The following is a 25,440-nucleotide window of genomic DNA, read 5'->3' as shown; positions in this document are numbered from 1 at the left end:
AGGGTCTTGATCATTAGTTGTCAGCTTTCAATGTGAGAACGGAGTGTGGTGCATTCTAACCACTTAACTCCTTGGGCATATTTTTTTTCCCCTCCTTGGGAGGATTTTTTTTTTTTTTTTTTTTTTTTTTAATGCCCATGGCATATGGAGGGTCCCAGGCTAGGGGTCTAATTGGAGCTGTTGCCACCAGGCTACGCCAGAGCCACAGCAATGCCAGATCCGAGCCGCTCCTGCGACTTATACCACAGCTCTCAGTCAGATCCTTAACCCACTGAGTGAGGCCAGGGATCGAACCCACGTCCTCATGGATACTAGTTGGGTTCGTTAACCACTGAGCCATGATGGGAACTCCTCCTTGACAGTTTGAGTTTGACCTATGTGCATCAGGCTGGGTGGGCCTCCTAAGTCAGAAGCTCTTTTTTTTTTTTTTTTTGATCTTTTTAGGGCCACACCTGCAGCCTACAGAGGTTCCCAGGCTAGGGGTCTAATCTGAGCTATAGCTGCCGGACTACGCCACAGCCATAGCAACTCGGGATCTGAGCCGTGTCTGCGACCTACACCACAGCTCACGGCAACGCTGGATTCTTAACCTACGAGCAAGGCCAGGGATCGAACCGCAACCTCATCATTCCTAGTTGGATTCCTTTCTGCTAAGCCACGATGGGAACTCTGAAGTCAGCAGCTCTTGATGGGGCTTTACAGGAAGGAGAACCCTGGGCTGTGAGCAGTGTCCCTGCTGCCAGCAACTTGTACTCCAGGGAGTCCCAAGTCTTTAATTAAAAAAACTCTGGGAGTTCCCGTCGTGACTCAGTGGAAACGAATCCGACTAGGAACCATGAGGTTTCGGGTTTGATCCCTGGCCTTCCTCAGCGGGTTAAGGATCTGGTGTTGCAGTGAGCTGTGGTGTAGGTCGCAGACGCGGCTCAGAGCTCGAGTTGCTGTGGCTCTGGCGTAGGCCAGTGGCTACAGCTCCAATTCAACCCCTAGCCTGGGAACCTCCATATGCCACAGGAGCGGCCCAAGAAATGGCAAAAAGACAAAACAAAACCAAAAAACCCCAGAGTTCCTGTTGTGGCGCAGTGGTTAACGAATCCGACTACAAACCATGAGGTTGCGGGTTCGATCCCTGCCCTTGCTCAGTGGGTTAACGATCCGGCGTTGCCGTGAGCTGTGGTGTAGGTTGCAGACACGGTTCGGATCCTGCATTGCTGTGGCTCTGGCGTAGGCTGGTGGCTACAGCTCCGATTCGACCCCTAGCCTGGGAACCTCCATATGCCGCGGGAGCGGCCCAAAGAAATAGCAAAACAAACAAACAAACAAACAAAAAAACCACAAAACCCAAAAAACAAACAAACAAAAAACCCCAAAACAAAACAAACAAACAAACAAAAACCCCCAAAAAAACAAAAAACTCCGGAGGTTTACGTTCTGTTTTGTTTTGTTTTTGGAGTTCCCTAAAACTTATGTGGAAATGCAGAGGGCCCAAAATAGTAAAAACACCTGTTTAAGTTGGAGGATATACAGTTCTCAATATCAAAACTTTCAACAAAGCTATAATAATTAAGACTTTATGGTATGGCATAAAGATAAACATATAGGTCAATGGAAAAGAAGAGCCTAGAAACAAACCCTTAATAGTTATGGTCAATTTTTCAACAAAAGTACCGATACCATTCAATGGCGGAAGGAATAGTCTTTTCAACAAATGGTGCTGGATTAATGGATATCCATCCAGATGTGAACAGATGAATCTAGACTCTTACACTATACAGAAATGTTAACTCACGATGGATCACAAACCCAATGTAAAACCTGAAACTACAAAACTTTTAGAAGAAAATATAGGAGGAAATATTTGTGACGTTGAGTCAGGCAAATATGTCTTAGATATGCTGCCAAAAGTATAGTCCATAAAAAGAAAAATTTGATGAATTGTACTGCATCACAATTAAAAATGTATATGCTTAAAAAAGACACCATTAAGAAAATGAAAAGAGAAGCCACAGACTGGGAGAAAATATATGCAAATCATATATCTGATAAAGGACGTATATCCAAAATATATAATTTTTTTTTTTTGCTTTTTAGGCCCTCATGTATGGCATATGGTGGAGGTTCCCAGCCTAGGGGGTTGAATTGGAGCTACAGTGGCCGGCCTACGCCACAACCATGACAATACAGGATCCAAGCCGCATCTGCCACCTGCGTCACAGCCACAGCAACGCTAAATCCTTGATCCACTGAGTGAGGCTAGGGATTGAACCCACATCCTCATGGTTCCTAGTCGGATTCGTTCCTGATGCTCCACGATGGGAACTCCTCTAAAGAATTCTTATGACTCGGTAAGGAGAAATCATTATAAAATGGGCAAAAGATTTGAATAGGTATTTCACCAAAAGCTATGTGATTTGTTCAATAAGCACACAAAAGATGCTCCGATGAGCAGTCATTGGGGAAATGCAAATTAAAACTAGAATGAAATACTGCTTCGCACACACTGAAATAGCCATCATCAAAAAGACAGTACCAAGTGTAGGAGAGCATGTGGAGAAATTAGAACCCTCGTGCCTTGCTCGTGGGAATGTAAAACGGTGTAGCTACTTAGTTTGAGAGTTACTTTTAAAAGTTAAACATAAATTTACTGTGTGAGTCAGAAATTATAGGAATCTACTCAAGAGCAACAAAAGATATCCACAAAGACCTGTCGGTAAATGTTCATAATAGCCCCAAACTGGAAACAACTTAAATATGCACAACTAGTGAAGTGGATAAAGAAAATATTGGTTATTGACGCAACAGAATACTATTCAGCAACAGCAAAAAAAAAAAAAAAAAAAAAAAAACAAAAAAAAAACCGAAAAAAATCAATACATGGTGCAATATGAACCACACAAACATACCAAATGAAAGCCGTATGCAAAAATCCACATAGTACATGAATCCACTTATATGAAATGTCCAGGTAGATCAAGCAGACAGTAGTTGAGTAGTTGCCTGGTGACGGCAAATGGGCACCAGAGATCTTCTGGGGATGATGGAAATGTTCAAACATTGGGTCGTGGGAGTTCCCGTTGTGGCTCAGTGGAAATGAACCTCATTAGCATCCATGAGGACGCAGGTTTGATCCCTGGCCTCGCTCAGTGGGTTAAGGATCTGGTGTTGCCGTGAGCTGTGGTGTAGGTTGCAGATGCAACTTGGATCCCAGGTTGCTGTGGCTGTGGCAGGCCAGGGGCTATAGCTCTGATTAGACCCCTAGCCCGGAAAGCTCCATAGGCTGCAGGTGTGGCCCTAAAAAGACTAAATAAATAAATAATTGGATTGTGTACAACTTGGTAAATTTAGTAAAAATAATTACATCCTTGAAATGGGTGATTTTATGATACGTGAATTTTTAATAAAACTTTTAACAAATGAGTTTTTATTACAGTGGGTGGCACATGGTCTTCAATAAATGAGTCTTTTTTTTTGTCTTTTTAGGGCTGCACCTGCGGCATATGGAGGTTCCCAGGCTAGGGGTCGAATTGGAGCTGCGGCTGTCAGCCTGCACCACAGCCACAGCAACTTGGGATCCGAGCTGCATCTGTGACCTATACTATAGCTCACGGCAACACCAGATCCTTAAACCACTGAGCGAGGCCAGGGATCGAACCTGCAACCTCATGGTTCCTAGTCGGATTCGTTTCTGCTGCACCACAGAAGGAACTCCAATAAATGATAGTCTTATTCTTTGAGGATGTATTTCACCTTCTGAGTTCAGACCCAATGCCTCAGAGGGCCAGGATGGCAAACGCTCACAGCTGGCATCTACTGTGTACTCAGACCCAGATCTGTGCTGATCGCTCTGTGTGCTCTGCCTTCTTTTAATCTCACAACAATTCTTTGACATAGGTGCCTGTTTACAGATAAGGGAATGGAAGCTTCGTTAAGGGTATGGGGTCAAGGTGTGCAGAAGGCCTTGCCTCCAACAGATCTAACCTGTCCTAATATGTCAGGAATCTTTAAGGCCTAGGAATTCCTAGTCTGGCCATGGGGCTGGCTAGGTGGCTCTGAGCATGTTCTCTGTTCTGCTTGGTCCTGCGGAAGCCTTGGCTTTTTAAGGACTTGCTGTTCTTTCTAGATTAATTGGGAGTTCTGCTATGGGATGAGATTGTTGGTCCCCATAACAGTAACTACCTGACTCGGACTCATGATTCTCCTGGTTACAAGAGAACCCTTTTTTTTCTTGAGGTGTCAAATTTTTTTTTGGAGTATAGATTTACAATGTTGTGTGTCATGTGTATATAGCAAAGTGATTCAGTTTCACATGTATTTTTTGATTCTTTTCCGTAATAGATTTTTATAAGATATTGAATATAATTCCCTGTGCCATATAGTAGGTCCTTGTTATCTGTTTTATATATAGTAGTGTGTATCTGCAAGTTTCAAATTCCTAATTTATCCCTCCCCCTTTCCCTTTGGTAACCCTGTTTGTTTTCTGTGAGTCTATTTCTGCTTTGTAAATAAGTTCATTTGTATCTTTTTTAGACTCCATTTATTAGTGATTATCACATGATATTTATCTTTGACTTACTTCATTTAGTATGATAATCTCTAGGTCTATCCATGTTGCTGCAAATGGCATTTCATTTTTTTTTATGGTTGTAATATTCCATTGTTTATGATACCACATCTTTATCCATTCATCTGCTGATGGACACTTAGGTTGCTTCCATGTCTTGGCTATTGTAAATAGTGCTGCAGTGAATATTAGGGTATATGAATCTTTTTGAATTATGTATTTTTCTGGATATATACTCAGGAGTGGGATTGTAGGCTCATACGGCCATTCTGTTTTTAGGGTGGGTTTTTTTTGTTTGTTTGTTTGTTGTTTGTTTTCCACTATATAGCATGGGGACCAAGTTACACTTACATGTATACATTTTTTTCCTCCCTTTGTTCTGTTGTGATATAAGTATCTAGACATAGTTCTCAATGCTACACAGCAGGGTCTCACTGTAAATCCATTAAAAGAGCAATAGTTTGCATCTGATAACCCCACACTCCTGGTCCCTCCCACTCCCTCCCCTTCCCCCTTGGCAGCCACAAGTCTATTCTCCAAGTCCATGATTTTCTTTTCTGTGGAGATGTTCATTTGTTCTGTATATTAGATTCCAGTTATAAGTGATATCATATGGTATTTGTCTTTCTGACTTTTTTCACTCAGTATGAGAGTCTCTAGTTCCATCCATGTTGCTGCAAATGGCATTATATCATTCTTTTTTATGGCTGGGTAGTATTCCATTGTGTATATATATACCACATCTTCCTAATCCAATCATCTGCCAATGGACATTTGGGTTGTTTCCATGTCATTGTGAATAGTGCTGCAATGAACATGCAGGTGCATGTGTCTTTTTTCAGGAAACTTTTGTCTGGATATATGCCCTGTTTTTAGTTTTTTAAGGACCCTCCATACTGTTCTCCACAGTAGCTACATCAGTTTACATTCCCACCAACAGTGTAGGAGGGTTTGGTTTTTCTTCACCCCCTCTCTAGCACTTATTACTTGCAGACTTTTTGATGATGGCCATTCTGATGGGTATGATACCTCATTGTAGTTTTGATTTGCATTTCTCTTAATAATTAGTGATGCTGAGCATCTCTTCACATGCCTATTGGCCCTCCGTATGTGTGTCTTTGGAAAAATGTCTGTTTAGGTCTTCTGTCAATTTTTTGACTGGGTTGTTTTTTTGGTATTGAGCTGCATGAGCTACTATGACCCCTCTTGACCCATACTGGAGGAAGGTCATGTGTGACAGGTCATTTCTGAACACTGCCCAGAGATTTGCACTGGCTTCTGTGACTTGTGCAAATCTCTTCCTCACACCTGCCTTGGGAGTCCCTGGCAGTCATGAAGACTTTTCTCCAGGCTTTTCCCTCAGGTGGGACTTGTAGCTGAGGTCCTTTCATTATCATCCTTGGGCCGCAGTGCATCCTCACTGCAGAAGGAGAGCTCCTTTCATCAGTTTGGAATATTCTATCCCTTAGGGTTTAGCTCCTGCTGACGCTCTAGGCTACGAGGTTGGAAGGGTATGATGGAGTTTCGGTGGCTAGTTGGGCTTATGTCCTGGGGCCCAAATCCTTCTCCCACTTCCACTGCATTGCTCAAGTCCTGGGACTCCATGGTTTCATTTGCTGTGACTTTGGAGCACCGTGGCTGCTGTTTTACATTTGATTCCTATTAGTAGTTAATGCATATAAAAGGAGGGTGTAGATGCTCAGATGGTCCTCCATGAGGTCAAGTAGGAGTGAAAATCTCCATCCACCAGCAGACAAATTTGCAGTTCTGGGCACTTTTTTGTAGCTGACAATTTGATGTGATTAATAGTTTATCTTGTACCTAAACTGCCTCAAACGTCTTCTACTTTTTGCCTTTGCTAAAGGCATTCTCCATATCTGGATTCAATCCACCCATTAATCACTACTTATCAGATACCTTCCATGACCAGGCCCACAGGAGACAATGAAGCCTAAAAGTCTTCTCCTTCCTAGCAGCTTTCAGGCCATCTGGAGAGACTGCGTGCGCAGATATAAAGAGGAAATTTACATTAACTGAGATAACAGGATGGGGAGGGGATAACCCCACAGCACCGATAAAATGATGGTTACGGATCACTTGGGTCAGGCTTTCCATGGGCGGCACTTAGCAAGGACCCAGACAAGCCCACCGCCAGGGCAGGCCTCAGGGTACTGGCAGCCAAGGCTGATTGCTCTCCTGGAGGCCAGGGTGGGGTGGGCACTACCTTGGGCTCATGGTCCTGGGAGAGGCCACGCTCTGCTCAGCCAGAGCGGCGCTGTTGACCCATAATCCAGAGTTGTCTATTACTTTTAGCTGAAATTTGGGGGTTATCTGTGATTTTTCCAGCAGCCCTCTCACCTTCAAATTTGCTCGATTCCCAAACCACTTTGCTCCTGGATAATTAAGAAGGAAAAGTATCTATTTAGGCCATTACAAGGCGAACGTTAACTCAAGTCCCTCTTCTTCGAGTTGACTCCCCATGTCTGATGGCCCAACTGACCTTTCTCCTGGGCCATCCCTCCTTCTGCCCCTTCTGTCCTGTTTTAGCTCGATCATTTTTGTCTTTTGTCATTTTAGGGCCAAACTTGTGGCATGTGGAGATTCCCAGGCTAGGGGTCGATTTGGAGCTGTAGCTGCCAGCCTACGCCACAGTCCCCGTCACTCAGGATCTAAGCTGCATCTGCAACCCACATCATAGCTCAACGGCAACATGGGATCAAGGCCAGGAATCGAACCTGCATCCTCCTGGATGCTAGTCAGAATCGTTTCTACTGAACCCCTGACCTGCCTTTTGTAGTAAGAAGGAGGTTATAGCCACTCTCCATGACATGGTTTCTACAGGGAGACGTATCCTGTGTTGAGGTAATAACAAAGCGAATCTGCCTCCTCCCTCCCTCCCACGAGGACTGCCTGGGTCTGGAGGCGGGAGGGGAGTGGGGAGGATGTGGGGAGGCCTCACCCCTTTCAATGTTCAATCTGAGCTGCTTGCTCTTCATCTGGACTGTATATGTATGTTGGGCTTCAGCATACGATTCCCTTTGAATGTTGAATCGTGTTCTGAAGCAGAACTGGTGAAAACCGCTGTTTTAAGAAAGCTGGTATTAAGAGGAATGCTGACCTAGTGATTTAAAAGAAGGCTGCTTGTGGACTTGCCATCATAACCCCAAGGGGAAAATGCACGGTTAGTCCTGGACATGTGCCAAGTTCATGCTCTTGACTCTGCTCGGTACTAAGATCATCACGGCCTAGATGTTTGTTCCAGCGTGCAATTTTCAATCACGTCTTAACCCTGAAGAGAACGAAGCCGCATTCAGTGTTGCAGGACTAGAAAGATACGTCCGTTTACATTTTTGCACTGTTTGCATTTGCATCAATGACGGTTTTAGAATTTGTTTATGGAATGCCCTTTTCCTAAACAGACTTTTCCCTCCCATTTTCTAAAGATAACACTGAAAAATATTTTGTGTTCAGGCTTGAAATTACTAAATAATCGGAAAGTATGATGATTTTCCTCATGTCGGGCTTCTTTGGATAAACTACAGGCTTTGTCCCGTCTGATGTTTTGTCACGAAGCGTGGCTTCAGTGCATACAGCGTGGCTCACAAGAAGAGGCGATGCTGGCAAGTGGTAAGCACCGGAGCAGGGAGTCAGAAGCCAGGTATTTCTGACTCTCTTGCTCATCACGATTCGAGTAAGTTCTTAACAGCTGGATTCTTAGGAACAAAGATACAGGCCTTGCTGACTTCACGGGCTTGTTCTGGGCTGAAATGAATAATGCTCTGTGAAGGCTTTTTGCAAATGCCAAGAGCTCTACAAATCCGCATGGTGGTATCACCTGACGTGAACGAGGCTGCCTTTTCTCTTGGCAGCGATGCTTGTCTAGAGTCACGCTGACATCTCCTTCCAGGTAGAGTTTCTTCAAAGAGAAGAAGGAAACTATAAAAGCTGCAGGGGAGTTCCCGTCGTGGCGCAGTGGTTAACGAATCCGACTAGGAACCATGAGGTTGCGGGTTCGGTCCCTGCCCTTGCTCAGTGGGTTAACGATCCGGCGTTGCCGTGAGCTGTGGTGTAGGTTGCAGACGCGGCTCGGATCCCGCGTTGCTGTGGCTCTGGCGTAGGCCGGTGGCTACAGCTCCGATTCAACCCCTAGCCTGGGAACCTCCATATGCCGCGGGAGAGGCCCAAGAAATAGCAACAACAACAACAACAAAAAAAAAAGACAAAAAAAAAAAAAAAAAAAAAAAAAAAGCTGCAGGACTTACCTGAAGTAATGACGTAGAGATGTTTGGTAATCTTTATAAATATCATTTTTAAAGACAGAAAAGTGGATTATCGTGCTTGCATGTTTGTAACTTGGGTTTTATTCTTCACTACCGTGCTTTTACCATTCCATACAGACTCGGCATTTATGTTTCAAGTCCATAGACTTTCTCATTCCTTTATTGTGTTTAAAATAGAGGTATTACAAAGGAGAGGGTAACAACAGTGACAGTGCTTTATATGTTTCTTTATCCTGTGTCCATGAAGTAATTAGTACTAACCGGAAAGCAATAATCTTTGGCACATGTTTTAAGTGTGGAAACGGCAGATTCCACATCTGTTGTGTTAGGATAGAGAAACGTTACAAAGATGAATGCAGAAACAGTAAGCTCTTTTTTTCTAAAAGAAATTTTAGGATGTTTACAAGATTAAAATACTTGAGGATTTTTTTTAAATGGAAAACATTGAGTTTTCAAACCTAGTACAAAGGAGCTGCCCTTGATCAATTTACATTTAGAATATAGCATGTCCCTTTCCCTCATCATGTGTTGTTACAGAGGAAATGGGTTTCAGCATACGTGATTCAAGTGGGAAAAATGCATATTTAATTCCAAACTATTCCTTAAGACTGGAGGAAAAAAAAAATCTCTTTTGGAGTAGTCATGTTTATTTTATAGTAACTCTGTAGCTGAGCAATTTATTATGTTAATACAGGAATACAAACAGTTTTATCGAAAAAAATACTATTTTCTAGCTGCCTTACAGAAATGATTTACTCAAGAAAACAGAACAAAATTTCTCAGTTTCATTAATCAACTTTGTAAATATTCTGCCAGAGCTTTTTTCTCTTGGGATGGGGGAAGCAAATAAAGTTTAAAAGCTCATATGTGTCTATTTTGTTTTAGCTTGGTGTATTTATTAAGAGTAAATTCTGTATGTCTTTGCAGCTCATCAATGTGTGTATTTAGAAGTTTTTCAAGTTCTTTTGCTCGCTTCTCCTCCTCCAGAAGGAAATGCTGGGCAGCCAAAGAAGCTGGAAAGGATATATCTGGGGGAGACTAAAGAAAGGAAGAAAGAAAAGTTAGATGAGGAACACAAAGCCTTTTAAAATCTTCGTATTTCTGGGTATGCCTCATCCTTGACAACTATCAAACAGTGCAACTCTTACTGAAATACTCTTATCTTAAGCTGAATTCTCTCTACCAGTGTGATGTGGTTGCTGCTCATGAAATCCTCAAGGAATGAAAACATCAAGACTCTTGTAGAGTTTGGCAAAGAAAGCTTATAGAGGAAAAAAAATAAGCATTGGCTTTAAAAGGAGGCTCACTGCTGCACGGAGTTAGCCAGGTGAGGAGCGCTAAAAGCATGATGCATCACGGGGGGTGGGGGGCTGGGGGCGCATGACGCTGGGGTGTATCTTGTTTGTCCAGTGACAGCTGAGACCACATCAGTGACGAGTGCCCAGTTCCACCCTGTATGGTGGTGTGGAAGTGCTCAGCTAACCATGACCTGTTTGGTGCTTATTTACACACACACACACACACACAATGTGTGGCCGAGGAATAAAGGGCAGTAATAGGTGACTTTACAGTGCTTCATTCAAAACAAATTTGTACTTTAATTTTTATTTATTTGTCTTTTTGCCTTTTTCTAGGGCTGCTCCTGTGGCTTATGGAGGTTCCCAGGCTAGGGGTCCAATCAGAGCTATAGCCACAGGCCTACGCCAGAGCCACAGCAATGCAGGATCCAAGCCGCATCTGCGACCCACACCACAGCTCACGGCAATGCTGGATCGTCAACCCACTGAGCAAGGCCAGGGATCGAACCCACAACCTCATGGTTCCTAGTCGGATTTGTTAACCACTGCGCCATGACGGGAACTCCTGTACTTTAATTTTTAGTTCTGTGGCCCTCTCCTTTAACTTTTGTTTTATTGGAAGAATGGGATTTTATAAAGCATATGAAGAGTCACTGATCTGCATGCAGGTGAAGTCTGTTATAGGGGGATCTAGTTCACTAGTCTGGCCTCTGCCAAAAGGGTATGGATCATGGCAGGGGACAGCGGAATACTTATCCAAGCAGAGCTTATCTGTAGCTGCTACGCCAGATACTCTACCTAAAGCAGAATCTCACAGTCCTGGGTTCGTGGTACACTGCCTCTGATCTGGCAAATGCATTCTTTTTAATACTCAGTAAGGAAGAAGATCAGAAGCAGTTTGCATTCACATGGGATAGTACACATCCACATTCTCACCACAACAGTATATGTTAATGTCACAATACATTCTGAAGGAGCCTGGCCATCTGGACAGTCCAAGACTACAGTCTATAGGACATTATATATTAACACGCACATCATGCTACAACCTGATAAGCAAGAAGTGGTAAGCATGTTGAAGGCTTGGAAAGACATAGATACTCCAGAGAGTGAAAGATAAACTCCGTAAGCAATTCAGGGCCTGACACTTTATGGTATCAGCATGTCAGGACATCTCCTTTTAAGGACAAATTAATGTAGCTTGCATTTCATATCACTAGGAGAGAAACACAAAGCTTGGCAGGTCTCTTCAGGTGTTAGAGGAAGCATATTCCATTCTCAGGAGGAATAATCTTATTTATTGCATGACACAGAAGGCTATTTTCTGTTTGGTTTTGAGCAGGGCCCAGTGCAAGGAAGAGCTGTGCAGTAAGTTGGGAATGTGAGACAAAGAGTCCCACTACTTGGGCCAAAAGACTCAGCAGATCCCACACTAGAAGAATCTCTGTAGAAAGAAAGAATCCATAGCCACCTGGACATATAGGGCTCAGCTCACCAGAGGGCCAAGACCCAGGCCCACCCACCACTGGACAGGCACTAGCCTCTGTCACCAGGAAGCCTGAACATGCCTCTAGACCAGCCTTACCCACCAGGGAGCAGACACCAGAATTAAGAAAACTACAATCCTGCTATGCAGGCCAGACCCTACCCTGGGGAAAGCCGTAGCCCTGCCCACTAGTAGGCAAATGCTATCTTCCAGACACCCTGGTCCCCTTACTCAATTGTATCAGGAATTGCTCTACTGCCATCACCCTGCCACCAATGAAATGAGATCTGGGATCCCTGGACCCTGCACCCAGACTCCAGGAACCAGCTCTTCTGGCACTAACTGTAGGATCTGGCTTTACCTGTCACTGGGTGGTCCCTGACTCTGCCCACTGGCAAGCCAGCACTATCCCTGGGGTCCCCAATGATTCCACAACCAGCTCTTCAGGCCCCACTAAATCCCAGCCAGCAGTATCTGCACAAGGCAGGACCAGGCAACCAGCCAGACTAGGGGCCAAGCAAGCCTACCAGAGCCAATGTCAGCCTGCCACAACAGAAGGACTCATGCAGCCCTCTTAGGGGAAACCTTGGAGCACCTAGGTTGGTGGCCAGAGGTGAGTGCACTGCTGGGACACATAGTGTGCCTCCTACAGAAAGCCACGTCTCCAAGGTCAAGAAATGTAACTAACCTACCACATACATAAAAATACAAATAGCAACTTAGACAAAATGAACTGGCAGAAGAATATGTTGCAGATGAAAGAACAAGATAAAACCACAGAACAGAAACTAAGTGAAGGAGACAGGCAGTCTACCCAAGAGAGTTCAATGTAATGATCTTGGGAGGAGAACAGATGCACAGAGCAAAAAGTTAAAAGTTTTTAGAATTAGAAAGTATAAAGAACAACCAAACAGAGATGAAGAATACAATAACTGAAATGAAAAATATGCTCAAAGGAATCAATAGCAGACTAAATGATTCAGAGGAATGGATCAGTGAGCTGGAAAACAGTAGGGGAAAGCACTACCACTGAACTGAAAAAAGAAAAAGAAATGAGGACAGTTTAAGAGATCTCTGGGACAGCATCAAGTGCAATAATATTTGCATTACAGAGGTCCCAGAAGGAGAAGAGAGAGAAAGGGCCTGAGAAAATATCTGAAGAGATAATATCTGAAAACCACCCTAACCTGGGAAAGGAAACACTCACCCAAGTCCCATACAGGATGAAACCACAGAGAAACACATTGAGATGCACTGTCATCAAAATGACACTTTTTTGTGTGTGCTTTTTAGGGCTACACCAACAGCATATGGAAGTTCCCAGGCTAGGGGTTGAATCAGAGCTGTAGCCGCCAGCCTATGCCACAGTCACAGCAATGTGAGATCCGAGCCGTGCCTGCAACTTACACCACAGCTCATGGCAATGCTGGATCCTTAACCCACTGAGTGAGGCAAGGGATCAAATCTGCGTCCTCATGGATGTTAGTCAGATTCATTTCTGCTGAGCCACAATGGGAACTCCCAAAATGACAAAAATTAAAGAGAGAGAAGACTAAAAGCAATAAAGGAAAAGCAACAAATAACATATGAGGTAATTCTCAAAAGACTATCAGCTGATTTTTAGCAGAAACTCTGCAGGCCAGAAGGAAGTGGCATGATATAATTAGAATAATGAAAGAGAAAAAAAATCTACAACCAAGAATAGTCTATGCAGCAAGGCTCTCATTTAGTTTTGATGGAGTAACCAAAGCTTTATGTACGAGAAAAAGATAAAAGAATTCAGCACCACCAAACCAGCTTTACAACAAATGCTAAAGGAACTTCTCTAGGCTGGAAAGAAAAGGCTACAACTAGAAATAAGAAAATTACAAGATGGAAAAGCTCACTGGTAAAGGCAAACATACAGTAAATTTAGGAAATCATCACACACAAAGCTAATAGGTTAAAAGATAAAAAGTAGTAAAATAATTTATATCCACAATAAGCACGTAAAGAATGCACAAAACAATTAGATTTAAAATCAAAAACAGTAATCATGAAGGGAAGAGTATACAAATGCAGGGTATCTAAAATGTGTTTGAAATTAAGAAATCAGCAACTTACAACAAACACCTATAAATACAGACACCTATACAAAAACTTCAGGGTAACTGCAAAACAAAGATCTATAATATATACACAAGAAAGAAAAAGAAATCAAAACCTGACACTAAAGATAGTCATCAAATCACAAGAGAACAAAAATTAAGGAAAAAGACCTACAAGACAAATCCAAACAATTAACAAAATAGCAAGAGGAATATACATGGATAATTACCTTAACTGTAAACAGACTAAATGCTCCAACCAAAAGACACAGATTAGCTGTACGGATACAAAAACAAGACTTAAATATTTGCTACATACAAGAGACTCACTTCAGATCTAGAGACACATACAGACTGAAAGTGATGGGATGAGAAAAAATATTCCACACCAATGGAAATCAAAAGAAGGCCAGAGATGCAATACTTATATCAGAAAAAATAAAGACTCTTACAAGAGACAAAGAAGCACACTACATAATGAGAATTGATTCAAGAAGATATAACAATTGTAAATATATATGCACCCAACTCAGGACCACCTCAATATATAAGGTAAATATTAACAGATATAAAATGAGAATTGACAATAACACAATAATATTGGGGGACTTTAAAACTTCACTTACAGCAATGGACAGATCATGCAGAAAGAAAACTGAAAGGAAATATAGGCCTTAAATGGCACACTAGACTAGATGGATTCAACTGATATTTATAGAGTATTCCATCTAAAAGCAGCAGAATATACATTCTTTTCAAGAGCACATGGAAGACTCTCCAGGACAGATCACATGATGAGCCACAAAGCAAGCCTTGGTAAATTTAAGAAAACTGAAATAATAGCAAGCATGTTTTCCAACCACATGCTATGAGGCTAGAAATCAACTACAAGGAAAAAACTGCAAAAAACACAAACACATGGAGGCTAAACAATATGCTACTAAACAACCAATGGGTCACTGGAGGAAATCAAAAAATACCGATAGAAAAGTGAAAATGATGATCCCAAATCTATGGGATGCAGCAAAAGCAGTCCTATGAGGGAAGTTTATAGTGATACAAGCTTACCTTGGAAAATAAGAAAAATCTCAATAAACAACCTAAATTTATGCTTAAAGCAACTAGAGAAAGAACAGAACCCAAAGTTAGTAGAATGAATTATAAAGATCGAAGCAGAAATACATAAATTAGAGACTAGAAAAGAAATATAAAAGATCAATGAAACTCAAAGCTGCTTCTTTGAAAAGAAACAAAATTGATAATCTTTTAGCTAGACTTACCAAGAAAAAAAGGGAGAGGGTTCAAATCAATAAACTCAGACACGAAAAAGGAGAAGTTACAACCAACACCACAGAAATACAAAGGATTATAAACCCATGTACTTATGGTCAACTAATCTATGACAAAGGAAGCAAGAATATACAGTGGAGAAAAGATAGTCTATTTGTGTGTGTGTGTGTGTATAAAATAGGGTTAGGATATATATATGAATCAATTTTCTATACACCTAAACATTATAAATATATATAATACTCTTATGTATTATCCATCCTGATAGATTTCAATATAAGCCTTATGCTGATTACTCTAATATTTTATTTCCAGCTCTGATCTCTTCCTTGAATACCAGATTTACATATCCCATTTCCTATCTAATATCTCCATTTGCATGTCAAATAAAAACTTTACATTTAAGTATCCAACTTAGAAATCAAGGGTTTTCTCCTCTTACCCTGTTCTTTCCTAATCTTCCATGTCAGAGAGTGCTACTAGCATCTACCCCAAAGCTCAGGCTGAGACCCTAGGTGTCCATCTTTGAGTTTTTCTTTCCCATGCTTCCCACAGCCAATCCACTGTCAAGTCTGGTCTGTTCTTCAAAACATTTCCTGGATCTAACATATGGCTCTACCTTCACTGTTCCCAAGCAAGTATCATCATCTCGCCTAGACTACTAAAATATCCTGACAGTTGATTCTCTCCACTTCTACCTTTGCCCATCTATAATTTTATTCTTTATTTGGCAGTCAAATGGATCTTTTAAAAAGTTTCAAACAGATCATATACTCCCCAACTGCAGCTTTCCCATGGCTTCCCATTGCTTTAAAATAAAGTCCACATTCCTTCCCATGGCTATAGTCTCTACATACCTGGACCTCCCCTGCCTACTTCTCTGTCCTCATTTCATTCTGTTTTCTCTCTCTCTGCTTCCAAGGTCTAGACCACTCCCTTCCCTTTTTCTGGTTCTCAAACTTAACCAAACTTATTCCTTCCTTACAGATTTGCACCAGTGGTTCCCTCCGCCTGAAGCTCTCTACCCCAGATCTTTGCAAGACCCAATCTTTTTTTGGTTATTTTGGTTCAAGCTAAATGTCCCCTCCTCGGCAATCATTCTCCTGGCCACTCAACCTAAAGTCATCCCCCATACTTGCATCACTTCCTATCACATCATGTGCTTTTCATTACAGCATTTATCACCATTTGACATTTTCTTATTTATTCATTTGTTTTGTTATTAACTGTTCCCTCTTTTTTTTTGAGGTAAAATGTGTATAAAATAAGATTAATCATTTTAAAATGAGCAATTCAGTGGAGTTAGCACATCACAATGTACTAAAACCATACCTAGTTCCAAAATGTTTTCATCATCCTAAAAGGAAACTCTGTACCCATTAAGCCATCGATCTCTATCTTCTGCCCCCATTTTGCCCCTGGTAACCACTAATCCTCATTTGTTTCTATGGATTTACCTATTCTGGACATCTCATATAAATGGAATCATACAATTTACAATCTTTTGTGTCTGGCTTCTTTCACATAGCATAATGTTTTCTGGGTTCATCCACATTATAGCATGTATAAGTACTTCACTCCTTTTTATGACTGAATACTATTCCACATGCATACATACAACTAATTGTTTGTTCATTCACCCATTGATGGAGTCCCCCTCTTTTTTTTTCACCAGACTGTAGACTTGTCTGTCTCATCAAAGATGTGTCTAGAGGAGAACCTTCCATATAGTGAGTGATTAGTACATGCTTATTTTATCAATGAATGAATGAATGATGAATACTAATATTTAAGGGGCAGGTATAAGAGGGAGAAGCTTGGAAGCAGACTAGGAAAGACTGGGAAGCCAGGAAGGCAGCAGGAGAATCAGTGGAGAACGGTGTCTTAGACATCAGAGAACATGAGAGTATCAAGAGAAAGGGATTAAGGAAGATGAGTTCTTTAAACTGTACTTAATTAAGGAAGATGAGTTCTTTAAACTGTACTTAATTAACAACCAGGAGGTCACTTGTGGTCTGAGTCGGAACGCTATTGGTGCAGAAGTCAGAATTCAGCAATGCATGGAAACCACTGGACCCAGAATGGTGGTCTGGGCTGTCTTTCAGGGAACTCTAGGGCCTCCATCATGGCTTAACTTCCCTGTGCCCAGACCTACAACAGTAGAGATTTTCTCTCCTGGTTGACTCTATAGTTACAAACTCCTCAAAGGAATAATGTATAATTTTAGAGGTGGAAAGTAACCCAGTGTTCATTAAGTTATAGAACAGATAGTCTTGCCTGCTTTTTATAAAGCGCCTGCTAGTGCCAGGTACTATTTTAGGTGTTGGGGTTAAAACAGTAAACAAAAAAGAGAATAATATTCTACTTTAGTGGAGCTTCTAAAGTTCTATAGGAGGGAGACAAACAAACAAGTGAATAAAATGTTTTATGGTAAAGTGCTATGAAAAAAAAAACAAAAAAAAACCAACAACAACAAACCAAAAACTAGGATGAGGGGACAGGGAGCAATGAGGGAGGTGCCACTCTAGGGTGGTTGCCCGGGTGGTTGCCCAGGTGTTTCTGATAAGATGATAGCAGAGACTAAGCATTTTAAAATCATCTGATATTATGACAATGAAGCATTTAGCAAATTATCATTTTTTTTCCCTCTTGCTGGACTGGAGTATGTGCTTACTCTGGAGTCCTTAAAGATCAAGGTTTTGTTGATGCAGAATTTGCAAAGTCCCCTGAGAGGTTCCCTTAGCATAAATGAGGAAGTTTATTTATTGTTACAGAATTTTATTCTGTTTAAATAATTCTTGTATTTTATGTTGAGATGAAACAAAAGAGCATTTCAGGGTTTAGCAATTTCTAAAACTCCAGAAGTTAATCATTTCGCAACTTCTTCCACAGTAGCGTCTTGTTACCAGCCTCTACCAAAAGTAGATAATAGGTTCTAGAAAATCAGTAAAGTACTCATGGGATAGGTCAAACAGTTTAAATATTTTATAGCTTGGTTTTGTTTTTTGTTTTTATAATTTATATCCGATATTGGTATATCATGGAGGGGCACTGAAAAATTACATAATACACTCTGAATATAAGCAAAGGTAATTGCTAAGAGCACTACTAGTTTCTGAGATGAAAAACCTACATATCTTAAAACATGTGATTATTATGCTCAATAAATTAAATCACAAGGTACAAAATTTCAGCAGAGAACTAGAAACTTAAAAAGAATCACATAAAAATGCAAGAACAGAAAAATAATAAAAACTGAAATTAACCTACATAAGGTCACTTCTTCAAGGCTCAGAGAAGTAGTTGTTTCATCTTTTGCTTAGAAACCAAGACACAGAGAGTCAAGGAAAATGAAGAAAAGAAGAAAATGAAATTTGAAACCAGAGTTCCCGTTGTGGCTCAGTGGTTAACAAACCCGACTAGGAACCATGAGGTTGCAGGTTTGGTCCTTGGCCTCGCTAAGTGGGTTAAGGATCCAGCGTTGCCGTGAGCTGTGGTGTACGCTGCAGATGTAGCTTGGATCCCGCCTTGTTGCTGTGGCTATGGTGTAGGCCGGTGGCTACAGCTCTGATTAGACCCCTAGCCTGGGAACCTCCATATGCAGTGGGTGTGGCCATAGGAAAGAAAAAAAAAAAAAAAAAAAAGAAACCCTTCCCATCTGTTCAATGAGGTCAGCATAATCTGATACCAAGGTTTGACAGGGACAACAAAGGAATATTACAAGCTAATCTCTCTCATGAACATAAAGCAAAAATTCTAAACTAATATGAACAGACCAAATACAGTACTCAATTGTGATTTAAGAATTTGAAATTGGGTTAATAAACTATAACATCAAGAGAAAAACACATTAACAGATCAAAGGAGAAATTCTATCATCATTTCAACAGAGATGAAAAAAGCATTTGTTAAATTCAATATCAATGTGGAACAAAAATTTGGCAACTAGGAATAAAAGGAATTTTCTTAATATTTGAAAAGAAACCTACAAAAGATCTCTAGCAAATATTATAAACAATAGTGAAATATTGAAAGCTTTCCCTTTGTAACTGAAAGTGAAAGAAAGATGCCGGCAATACCACTTCTACTTAATATTTACTAGAGGTCCTACTCAGTACAGTAAGGCAAAAAAAAAAAAAAAGTATAAATATCTGAAAACAGGACATCAAACTGTCATTATTTGAATTTTGAATACAGAAAATCCAAAAGAATCTACAGAATTGGAAAACATGCGAGTTCAACTGAATAGTTCCATGGGAAAAGGGATTGAGATTCCTACTTCGCACATATGCAAAAATTAATTCCAGGTGTATATTTATATAAAAAAGAGCCAAAGTTCTGGAAGATAACATAGGATAATATTTTATAGATTTGGGACACATAAAAGTTTTAAATAGGACACCGAAAACATTAACCTGAAAGGAAAAGATTCATAAGTATGAGTATATTAAAATTAGGAATTTATGGTCATCAAAACATTCCAATAAGTGAAGAGGCAAGTAAGTAAGAAAGGAAAGAATGGGAGGAACTATTTGTACTTCATATAATCAATGAAGGGCTTATATCCAGAACATACAAAGAACTCTTATAAATCAATAGGAATAAAGCCAATCCAATAGAAAATTAGGCAAGAAAATCAAACAGATACTTTACAAAGAAGGCTATCAATACAGTCAATAAATTTATGAAAAGGTGTTCACCTCACTAGTTTCTAGAAACAAGAATTGAAACCCCAATAAGATGTTCCTACACACTGACCATGGAAGCTGAAATTAAAAAAACCAATAACACCGACAGTTGGAAAGAATATAAAAAAGGAGAATACTCACTACTTGCAGGGGGATGAATGGGCTCAAACAGGAAAACAGCTTGGCAGTACCTGACTGTATACATATTCTATGACCTAGCAATTCCACTCTTAGGTAAACAGCCAATGGAAATGCATACACATGTGCACCAAAGGCACTTATAAGAATGTTTTTGTAGCCTTATTTGTAATAGCCTTGAACAGGAAGTAATTCAAATGTTTGTCAACATTAGAATGGATAATTATCATTATGGATAATAATATTATTATGTAGTATTTATATACAATGTAATACTATAGAGAAACAAAAATGGGGAAACCATAGCCAACAACATGGATGATGACTCTTATCAAACAATGTTGAAACAATGGTTCACAAAAGAAGCCAGACCAAAGAACACACACAGTGTGATGCCACTTACATGCAATTTACAAGTGGCTACCAGTAATTCATGATATTAAAGAACAGGCTAGTGGCTGTCTTGGGAGCAAGCTGGAGTGACTGGAAGTGAACAGGAAGGGAGCCTCTGGAGTGCTGCTAACATTCTGGTTTTTTTTTCCTTAGTGGTAGTCACACTGCTGTGTTCCATTTGTGATAATTCATCTAGCTATCCAATTCTTTTTGGTTTTTGTTTGTTTTTTGCTTTTTAAAAACGTTTCACTGGACTATAGTTGATTTCTGGTTTGTGCATGTTTCTGTACATAGGTGAGAGTCAACAGATTTTTAAAAATAGGCACAAAAGATCACTTGTAGCTCTTTAAAATATACAGATATTTGAGGGCTCAAGGAATGTCCAGAAGTGACTTGCATTTTTAATAAAGTATCACTAGTAATTCTGGCCTGTACCAGAGGTGAAATACTTCATGAAACATTATAGATACTTTTCCTTGTATAAACACCCATGGCCAAATGACTTGCAGATCCATCCTGGAGTCCTTTTCAAAGAGCAACATTTTTTTTTTTAACCACCATGTACACATCAGTATATCAGTATCAGTATAAGAGTAATCACCCCAGGAAATGGGATTAAGATGGCAGAATAGAAGGACTGGAGCTCAACTTCTCTCCTAAAAACAACAAAATTCACAACTAAAGGCTGAGCAATCTTCACCCAAATGAAACCTTAAAAAAGATATCCTACTCCAGAAGAAAAAGAGGAGGCCACATCAAGAGGTAGGAGGAGCGATTTTGTGATATAAATAACCCCATACCTCCTGGGTGGGAAGCCCTACAGACTGGAAACTAACTGGTTCACAGAGACTCACCTACAGGAGTGAGAGCTTTGAGCCCCACATCAAACTCTCAAGTGTGGGGATCTGGCACTGGGAGAAAGAGCCCCTGGAGCATCTGGCATCAAAGGCCAGTGGGGCTTGTGCACAGGAGCTCCATGGGACTGGGGAAATAGAGACCCCATTCTTAAAAGGTGCACACAGAATTTCATGTGCACTGGGTCCCAGAGCAAAGCAAAGTCTCCACAGGAATCTGGGTCAAACCTGACTGCAGTTCTTGGAGGACATCCTGGGAAAACAGGGGTGAATGTGGCTTGTTGTGAGGGAAGGACATTGGAAGCAAAGCTCTCAGGAATATTCAGCAGCTGCCTTTCTTCGGAGGTGCCCATTTTGGGAAAATCTGGCCCCACCCCCAGTCAGGGCTGAGAGGCCCCAGGGCAAACAACAACCCAGGTGGGATCACAGCCCTGCCCCTCAGTAAACAGGCTGCCTAAAGACCCCTCAGACACACACCCACCTCTAATCCCATCCAGAGACAAAGCCCAACCCACCAGAAGGATTAGAATCAGCTCCACCTACTAGTGGGCAGGCATCAGCTTCTCCCATCAGGAAGCCTACAGCAAGCAACCACATCAACTTCAGCCACAAGGGGGGGCAGACACCAGAAGTAAGAGAGGCTACAACTCTATTATCTGTAAAAAGGTCACCACACCAGAAACCTATAAAAATGAAAAGACAGAGAACTGTAACTCAGATGAGGGAGAAAGGAAAAACCCCAGAAAATCAGCTAAGTGATGGGGAGATTCTTAGCCTCCAAGAAAAAGACTTTAGACTGTTGATGCTGAAGATGATGCAAGACATTGGAAATAAACTGGAGGCAAAATTTACAGGAAACAGTGAGCAAAGAGATACAAGATATCAAACAAACAAGAAGAGATGCAAACTACAATAACTGAAATAAAAAACTCACTAGAAGCAGCTAACAGCAGAATACAGGAGGCAGAAGAACAAATAAGTGAGGTGGAGGACAGATTAGTGGAAATTACAGATGCAGAACAGAAAAGAGAAAAAAGATTGAAAACAAATGAAGAGAGTCTCAGAGAACTCTGGGACAATGTTAAATGCACCAACATCTGTATTATAGGGGTGTCAGAAGGAGAAGAGAGAGAGAAGGGGACAGAAAAAATATTTTGAGAGATAATAACCGAAAACTCCCCTAACATGGGAAAGGAACCACTCACTCAAATCCAGGAAGCACAGCTAGTACCATATAAAATACACCCAAGGAGGAGCACCCCAAGACACATATTAATCAAACTGACCAAAATTAAAGACAAAGTATTGAAAGCACCTAGGGAAAAGAAACAAATAACATACAAGGGAACCCTGATAAGGTTATTGGCAGATTTTTCAGCAGAAACTCTACAGGCCAGAAGGGAGTGCCATGATATACTTAACGCGATGAAAGGAAAAAACCTCCAACCAAGATTAATTTACCCAGCAAGGCTCTCATTCAGATTTGAAGGAGAAATCAAAACCTTCACAGATAAGCAAAAGCTGAGAGAATTCAGCAACACTAAGCCAGCCTTACAACAAATACTAAAGGAACTTCTCTAGGCAGAAAAGAAAAGACAGCAACAGGAAATAAAAATGCCACAAATGACAAGGCTCACTAGTAAAGGTATATATACAATAAAGATATGAAATCATCCTTGCACAATTATACCACCAAAATCAGAAATCATAAGAGGTGGGTACAAATGCAAGACACTGGAGATAAACTTGCAAATAAGAGAACAACAACTTAAAACAATCTCATATACATATAGACTCTTATATCAAAACTTCAGAATAACTGCAAACCAAAAATCTACAATTGATACACAAACAAAGAAAAATCAACTCAAATACAACACTAAAGATAGTCATAAAACCACAAGAGGAGAGAACAAGAGAAGAAGGGAAGAAAAAAGAGCAACAAAAACAAATCCAAAGCAATTAATAAAATGGCAATAAGAACATATATATCAACAATTACCTTAAATGTTAATGGACTAAACGCTCCAACCAAAAGACACAGATTGGCTGAATGGATACAAAAACAAGATCCATATATATGCTGTCTTCAAGAGGCCCACTTCACTTCTAGGGACACATACAAATTGAAAGTGAGAGGATGGAAGAAAATATTTCATGTAAATGGGAATCAAAAGCAAACTGGATTAGCAATACTCCTATCAGACACAATAGATTTCAAAATGAAGAATATTTTAAGGGACAAGGAAGGTCAGTACATAATGATCAAAGGATCAATCCAAGAAGAAGATATAACAATTTTAGATATCTATGCACCCAACATAGGTTCACCACAATATATAAGGCAACTGCTAACAACCTTAAAAGGAGAAATCAGCAATAACACAATCATAGTGGGGGACTTTAACACCCCACTTACAGCAATGGACTGGTCAACCAGACAGAAAATCAAGGAGGAAACACAGGCCCTGAATGAAGAATTAGACCACATGGACTTAATAGATATTTATAGGACATTCCATCCAAAGGCAATAGAATGCACATTCTTCTCAAGTGCACATGGAACATTCTCTAAGATTGATCACATCCTGGGCTACAAATCCAACCTTAGTAACTTTAAGAAAATTGAAATCATATCAAGCATCTTTTCCAACCACAATACTATCCGACTGGAAATCAACAACAAGAAAAAATTTGCAAAAAAACACAAACACGGGGAGACTAAACAACATGCTATTAAACAACCAATGGATCACTGAAGAAATCAAACAGGAAATTAAAAAATACCTAGCAGCAAATGACAACGAAAATATGACACTCCAAAACCTATGGGTAGCAGCAAAAGCCTTTCTAAGAGGAAAGTTTATAGCAATACAAGCCCACCTCAGGAAACAAGAAAAAGCTCAAATAAACAAGCTAACTTTACATCTACAGCAGCTTGAGAGAGAAGAACAGACAAGACCTAAAGTTAGGAGAAGGAGAGAAATCATAAAGATCACAGCAGAAATCAGTGAAATAGAAACAAAGAAAACCATAGAAAAGATCAATGAAATGAAAAGCTGGTTCTTTGAAAAGATCAACAAAATTGATAACCCCCTAGCCAGACTTATCAAGCAAAAAAGAGAAACAACTCAAATCAATAAAATTAGAAATGAAAAAGGAGAAGTAACAACAGACATCACAGAAATACAAAGGATCGTAAGAGACTACTATATGCAACTATATGCCAATAAAATGGAAAACCTAGAAGAAATGGACAAATTCTTAGAAAAATACAATCTTCCAAGACTAAACTAAGATGAAATAGAAAAGATGAATGGACTAATCACAAGTACTGAAATTGCAACTGTGATTAAAAAACTTCCAACAAACAAAAGTCCAGGACCAGATGGCTTCACAGGCGAATTCTATCAAACATTCAGAGAAGAGCTAACACCTATTCTTATGAAACTATTCCAAAAAGTTGCAGAGGAAGGGATACTCCCAAACTCATTCTATGAGGCCACCATCACCCTGATACCCAAACCAGACAAAGATACCATACAAAAAAAAAAAAAAAAAACAAAAACAAAACTACAGGCCAATTTCACTGATGAACATCGATGCAAAAATCCTCAACAAAATACTAGCAAACAGCATCCAACAATACATTAAAAGGATTGTACATCATGATCAAGTGAGATTTATCCCAGGGATGCAAGGGTCCTTCAATATCCACAAATTAATCAGTGTGATACACATTAACAGACTGAAGAATAAAAACCATATGATTCTCTCAATAGACGCAGAACAAGCCTTTGACAAAATCCAACACCCATTTCTGATTAAAACCCTCCAGCAAGTGGGAATAGTGGGAACCTACCTCAACGTGATAAAGCCCATATGTGACAAACCCACAGCTAACATCATTCTCAATGGTGAAGAGCTGAAAGAACTCCCGCTGAGATCAGGAACAAGACAAGGGTACCCACTCTCGCCACTACTCTTCAACATAGTTCTGGAAGTCCTAGCCACAGCAATCAGAGAAGTAGAAGAAAGAAAAGGAATCCAAACTGGAAAGGAAGAAGTAAAACTATCACTATTTGCAGATGACATGATACTATACCTAGAGAATCCTAAAGACTCTACCAGAAAACTGTTAGAGCTCATCCATGAATTTGGCAAAGTCAAAGGATACAAAATTAATATACAGAAATTGACGGCATTTCTACACACTGACAATGAAAGAGCAGAAAAAGAAATTAGGGAAGCAATCCCATTTACTATTCATCCAAAAGAATAAGATACCTAAGAGTAAACCTACCTAAAGAGACAAAAGACCTGTACTCTGAAAACTATATGAAACTGAGGAAAGAAGTCAAAGACGAC

At 40.3% G+C, this 25,440-nt stretch overlaps 1 protein-coding gene across 18 annotated transcripts in view; it reads right to left on the bottom strand.

Annotated features, from left to right (window-relative positions):
- Positions 1-8,963: 8,963 nt before the first annotated feature.
- The window catches only part of DEUP1 (deuterosome assembly protein 1), a 205,300-nt gene continuing 188,823 nt past the window's right edge, over positions 8,964-25,440 (bottom strand). For all 18 annotated transcript variants that reach the window (XM_084975657.1, XM_084975661.1, XM_084975665.1 and 15 more), the window contains one exon: positions 8,964-9,876. In XM_084975657.1, the coding sequence (XP_084831783.1) occupies positions 9,700-9,876 (177 nt within the window). In that variant the 3' untranslated portion in view covers positions 8,964-9,699. The remainder of the gene's footprint in view (positions 9,877-25,440) is intronic.

The sequence above is a fragment of the Sus scrofa genome, chromosome 9, assembly GCF_054392235.1.
Source record: "Sus scrofa isolate SSC_HxYL_T2T_F1_AM1 chromosome 9, Sscrofa_HxYL_maternal_Yorkshire_Landrace_v2.0, whole genome shotgun sequence".
In the NCBI taxonomy this organism is placed as follows: domain Eukaryota; kingdom Metazoa; phylum Chordata; class Mammalia; order Artiodactyla; family Suidae; genus Sus; species Sus scrofa.
Note: the sequence above shows the minus strand (reverse complement) of the source record. Positions and strands in the feature narration are given on the sequence as shown.